This window comes from Hypomesus transpacificus, chromosome 10, assembly GCF_021917145.1.
Source record: "Hypomesus transpacificus isolate Combined female chromosome 10, fHypTra1, whole genome shotgun sequence".
Taxonomy (NCBI): domain Eukaryota; kingdom Metazoa; phylum Chordata; class Actinopteri; order Osmeriformes; family Osmeridae; genus Hypomesus; species Hypomesus transpacificus.
The window spans coordinates 7933034-7939033 of NC_061069.1; the positions used below are offsets into that span (position 1 = coordinate 7933034).

The 6000-nt window shown below is 44.4% G+C and overlaps 1 protein-coding gene across 1 annotated transcript; it reads right to left on the reverse strand.

Moving 5' to 3' along the window:
* Nucleotides 1–778: 778 nt before the first annotated feature.
* LOC124472847 (kidney mitochondrial carrier protein 1-like) lies at nucleotides 779–5564 on the reverse strand. Its single transcript, XM_047027971.1, has 9 exons — nucleotides 5341–5564; nucleotides 5087–5234; nucleotides 4868–4962; nucleotides 4465–4550; nucleotides 3906–4001; nucleotides 3493–3617; nucleotides 3222–3345; nucleotides 3013–3093; nucleotides 779–2457 (listed from the first exon to the last, which is right to left on the reverse strand). Exons 1-9 carry the CDS (start codon nucleotides 5402–5404, stop codon nucleotides 2413–2415), a joined length of 864 nt encoding a protein of 287 aa, XP_046883927.1. The 5' UTR covers nucleotides 5405–5564; the 3' UTR covers nucleotides 779–2412.
* Nucleotides 5565–6000: the final 436 nt, after the last annotated feature.

The window sequence follows — 6000 nt, forward strand, 5'->3', positions numbered from 1 at the left end:
ACCCACCCCTTAGTGGCTCAGATACACCAGAACAATAACAACCGTTCTCATATAGATAATGAGTCCCATGGTGCCTATTCCTAAATAAAAGAACAAGGAATACACACACAAACACTATCGAGTTCATGGCAATCTCTCCCACTGTGTCCCCTGAGTTTCCATCATCTCCTCAAAAAAGCTCTGATGAGGAAAACTGGGAATTTATCTACAGAAATAAAAGAACAATTAGATCTGAGACGCTGTGAATTATTCATGAGTCATTATTTGAGATACTGTGTGTGCGCGCGTTTTAGATGGTGTCGCTCTGAAACAACAAGGCTGTGCTAGATTTCTGGTCCTGAAGGAGAGGCGAGTGAGAACCAAACGCGGAACACTTGGTTCACAGCGCCACCCATTGGAGGAAGAGGACTCTGCAATAAAGCTTCACATTGATCCCACTGGCATGAAAATGTCTTTAAAAGATGCTGTAAAGTGGAACTGAAAATTAGTTTTAAGTTCATCACACCACAGAAGAATGTGTTGTTAATTACCCATCCAAATTAAGCCCGCCTAAACAAAACCTGAGCTGAAAACGGGTGGGAAAATGTTCAACGGTCTAACTCCACATTTCAGTGCAACAAAGTTTTAGAGCTTTGAACATGCTTTCAGAAACTATCTTTAATGGTCACACATTTTAAATAGATATGATCTGTTTACATCAACGACTTACCTAAACAGTGTCATAGTGCACTGATCTTTATAAAAAAACACTGGGAACAACCACTTTCAACAGCAAAGTATTTTATTTAATGAAATAGATCCACCTTTACAACTGAATAACTAGTACATAACAAAAAGGGCACTGCAGCATTATGCAGCATTTGCAGCTAAAAAAAAGTAATGAAATTACTTTGTTTTAAAATGTTCTTACAAAGCATAACGTTGCAAAGGAAAAGTAACATAACAGGCCAAAAAGCCTATTGGAGAGCCAGCCAAGTACCCTTAAAAGTTGCCACCCTTACTGTAGTAGGGGGATTTACAGAAGAGGTAATTCCCGACCATCTTGGCCAACCCTAATAGAAATGTAAATCCTAACTGATTCAACATAATATCTGGCATCTGAATGTGTGGGTGTGTGGGTGTGCACACGCCTGTTCCATTAATAGATGGTGAGGGCTACTGGGGCTGTGTGTCACGCTGTGTTGGGTTAAATATATCTGACCTACACCCTCAGTTTGTACATCTTGTTCGGACCAATATGGGTATCTCCAACCCGTCACCCACAGGGAACAAACAAATGGAAACCCCAAACAGGTGTGTGTGGCCACCTGTCCTCTGATCTTCAAACTTCATTTACAGCTGGCGCTATAGTAAATGGTTTGTAAGAGTAGAGTCTGTCCAATCACGACACACTCAAAGCAAAGTAGGTGTACACGATGCATCATAAAAAATAGGTTGGGCAGTGTTTCTTCAGATTATTAACACCCAAGGGAATCTAGAACAACTCATGGATGATGTTGAGCTTTCATAATGATTAGCAAGTTTGATAAAGTATTCAAAGAACAGTCTTTAAATATGTTTCTCACAACTTGGGTACTCAGCAGTGTCATATACTTGTTTAACTACGTGCTCTTTGTTTAACTACATGCTCTTATGGTTTCTTCCCTTTAGCACTATTTTTTGGTTGTTCACAATATGTACTTCTTGTTTTTGACTACCCGCAATGCTGTGGGGCAATCTTGTTGTTATTATCAGTGACCTAAGCACTTTGTGAAGCTCTCTCTTGGAAGTCGCTTTGGATAAAAGCGTCTGCTAAATGAATAAATGTAAATGTATATATACTAAGGCACTTAGTGTACTGCTAATGTTCACCAGCTGAGTGGAACATAGAGCAGTATAAATGTCACCACAGGTCATCAATCTGACATAAGTCTTGCTATTGGGTCAGTGTCCCCCAGTGCCCTTTGGGGAAATGGAAAACCCTCAGGACAGGGTGGCATTTTACTGTGAAGGTAGCCCCAGTCATTTAACACACATTATATCGGCATTATTAACATGAAGTCCCTTGGTCAAGCTACAACATTGAACTTAGCATCTTTCTTTAACTTCCTCACTACTGTACTTCTTTGGGACTGCAGCAAATGAGAACAACGGATCCAGTCAAGGGGGTATAGTCCACAGAAGACTGAGGTTGGAGATAGTTTGAGTTTGGACGTGTTGGCACACAGGTGTGCATCTCCATGCTATGTGAACCCTGTAGACCAGTCGGATTGGAGGACCTACTGGATGTTTTCGCACATATGCCAAGAAGAGCCACAGACATTCAGTCCAGGGGATTCATCTTCCATACACATCTGTCTGGACTTATTTGGTCTTTGTTCCATTCTCTGCAGAGGTCTTGTTCTCCCCTCACCTATAAACTCATTCTGTCCATTAGACCTCAAGACCCTTCTTCAGCTGCTCGTAGGTGATGAAGAACTGATGAAGGAGTCAAGGGCCATGAGAGGGGGAAGAGAAACATGGAGGACCAAGCTCCCACAAAGGGTATTAGCCTCCCCCCCCCATATCAAATCCCCCATACTACCTCCCTTTCCATTTCCCCCTGGTTACCACACAGTAATAATCTGATTATGTCACCAGACTTGACGTATTTGCAGTTCTCTGTGATTCTAACTCAACCATCTTTATCCAATAGTCCCCCCCTTTAACCAGTGGGTACAACCACTCCTCTCTCAACTCCTTCAAGCAATCCATTAATCCAAGTGTTTTAGCTTTGTCTTTCCTTCCTTCCCTCCCTCCTGCCCCAATCCAGGCCCCTGGCCCATGGATGATAGGCTAAAATAGGACATTACATAACGAATTAGCGAGAATTAGCCTCAGCTTCCATGATCCAAGTTTGGCCTGGCCGGAATGTGCCAAACATGAAGGCAAGCGCAACTCACACGCACAGAGAGACGCCACATGAGTACAGAGCTCATCTCTGTGTCGATGAACCAACACATGCGCTCACGAGGGACGCAATGGAAAGGATACGATGATGTTCCATGGTCCTAGACGGAGCCAGTTGGGGAAGAATCCCTTATAGAGTGCCATGAAGCCCTCTGACCGCCACGTCTAGGAAAAGAAGGATCACTGTTAGTCCTCATATCTTTTCCTGGTTACAAAGACAGGAGGGCGAGTGACAGACAGAGAGACAGACAAGAGACAAACCCAGACAGACAGACCTCTCCTAGCCGCCTCACCTGCACTATACAGTCTAGTGTTCCCTGATACAGGGCTCCTCCTTTCTGGTTCATCATGCGTGTGCGGACCACGTCTACAGGGTTGGAGGCCAGAGCTCCCGCCAGACCACACATCACACTGGACCTGAGGAAGGAGACAAGAGGCTAGACCACACACAGATAAACCTACGTGTGCTGACACGTTTGTTGGCACAAGGTGTATCTGTGTGTGAAAAATACTGTGTGTAATCTGTACTCAAAGTACATGTACTCTGGCATTAAAGTCGCTCACAGGAAGTGTGTGTAGATCGTGTCACCCATGTGACCCGACATGATCAGATGCTTCTTGGTGATGTCATAGGCAGGCAGCTCCACTCCCACCACGATGGCTGCTCTCTGAGCCGTTAGAGACACGCCCTGAGAGAAAGAAAGTGAAGATGGAGGGCAAGTGAAACATCTAGAAGAGACATGTGTACTATATGGGTATATGGGGTATGCGGGGGCACAGCTCAATCTCAAACCTTACTGACAGACACAGAGCACTAACGAGATGTCTGTCAGCCAGAGGGGCCTGTCTGTATATGTGTGTGTGTGTGCACTCCTACTTTTCCTCGCAACAGCATCTAGAACAGATCATTACAGCAGAACAGAACATGGGACGAGCCGAATTTGGAGGTGGAAATCCCTCCCTCCCTCTCTACCTACCTTCCACAGTCCTCGTGTTCCCTCCTGCTGGTAGATGTTGATGAAGTTCCCCATCATACTCCCCTGGATCACACTGCCCTGGGCCTGCATACGGATCTGTGCACACACACAAGAATTAGTGAGAGTGGTAGTGTGTGAGATTTCCCCACCTGGGGATTAATAAAGTGTTCTTGCCTATATTAAGCTGGTCAACATTCAAACCAGTAAATTGACACAGTTTATGCATTTAATGACTCCAGTCAAGCCAATAGCCACTAACATGTCCAGTGAAAGTATGTGGTCCTGTAATGTCATGCCTTAAAACCACCTATAATTAAAACAAGCTAGTTGATCACATGGTGTGATGAAACTGAACAACTTGAGCTTGGCTTCCAAAGCCTCACAAGCACATGATAACTTAGCACTGCCAGCAGAGACACTGATACACAATGTTTTAACATGCTGTTATCCCAAGAACACAGCAACTCCCCACTGACAGGAGCCAAACTTCTATATGCTAGTAATCCCAAACCTATTCAGTGTTAGTGTGTGTGTGTGCGTGCATGCAGGTATGCTATACCTTCAGGACGTCAGTAGGGTTGGCAATGGAAGAGGATATGACCCCAGACAGAACACCACACAACACGTTAGTCACCAGTGTCTCATCTAGAAGGAGGAGAGAAAAGGGACTACAGGTGTGAAACAATCTTAGCCTATTCACAAACATACCCATATCTCACACACTATGTTGAAAAGTTGCCACGCTGCTCTGTAATGTGTATTGGGGGTAACATTCTCATGCTTTCCAATACATGGAGGTAAGACCAACATAACCAGTCTATTACTTGAGGTAGGAATCTGTGTGAGCAACTGATCCCCACCTATCCCTGGGGCTTCTCTAACCTCATAACAATGTCACTGTCCCACCAACACCAACCTTTCTCTAAGTGTGTCCGTGAGTCCAGGATTCAATATGCACTCACCCTCAGGTCTGTCCACCAGTAGTCGTTTGAAACTCTGATAGGTCCCTATTTTAATGGTCCCATAGGATGCCTGACGCAACATTGCAGGAGCAATACTGCCACACACAGACAGATAGACGAGACGGACAGGGGGAAAGGATGTAGACATTATGAGTACCGTCTGTATTCTTTTACAAATACATGACTTTTGAGCATTCGAAGAAATACCATTCCAATTACCCCGAGTACAGTGCTCTGAGCCCCTCCTCTCTGCAGATCTTGCTGATGGCGTGTAGCATGCCCCGGTAGCGGATCTCTCTATATTTGCTATCACCTACTTGGCCCTGGACTTGTAGACGGGTCTTGGTCAGATCGATTGGAAATGTTCCTAAGTAGCAATGAGAAACACGATTAGGCCAATAAACGGAAATATAATACTTAATAAGTAGCCTACAATGAATGCACACACAATCGCTTGCAGCCACACAACTTACCACACTCTGCAGTAACAGAAGCCAGACCACCGAAAATAAATGGTTTCCAATTGCCGTTAGACATTTTGATAAAGCTGGGTCTTAATTTTTTTGCAAAGAAATCCTACCGGAATAAAAACTCTTGAAAGGCCGGGGCTACTATTTGAACTAGGGCAGTTACCAATCGATTCCGCTTTATTTTGTTTGGTTAGCCGGCATTTGCTAGACCACACCTTCCAAGACTCCCCTCGTTTTAGCATGGCTCCTAATTTGTCTCTCCCTGGTCTCGCCACTCCCCCACTCCTCCCCTTTTCTAGTTGCTTAGCAGCTGTGGCTGCGTGTGTTTTAGTACTGCAGTGATGGGAAGCCTAATTGTTCAGATATACTGCACTTCTTCTCAAATGAATGAAAACTAAAACAAAAATGCTTTGATTAGTGAAATAAAAAGTTGCTTGATGCACTACAAATCCATGTGAGTTGTGATTCACAACTTGCCACCACACACACACACACACACACACACACACACACACACACACACACACACACACACACACATTGGAATTGAAACCTCTAGGTGGCGCCACATCTCTTTACAAGCCCATCATCCAGCTGGTGGGTTTTGATTATCTTTCACCACTGGAGGGCATACTGACGCCACATTTAAATGTAAACTTGTTC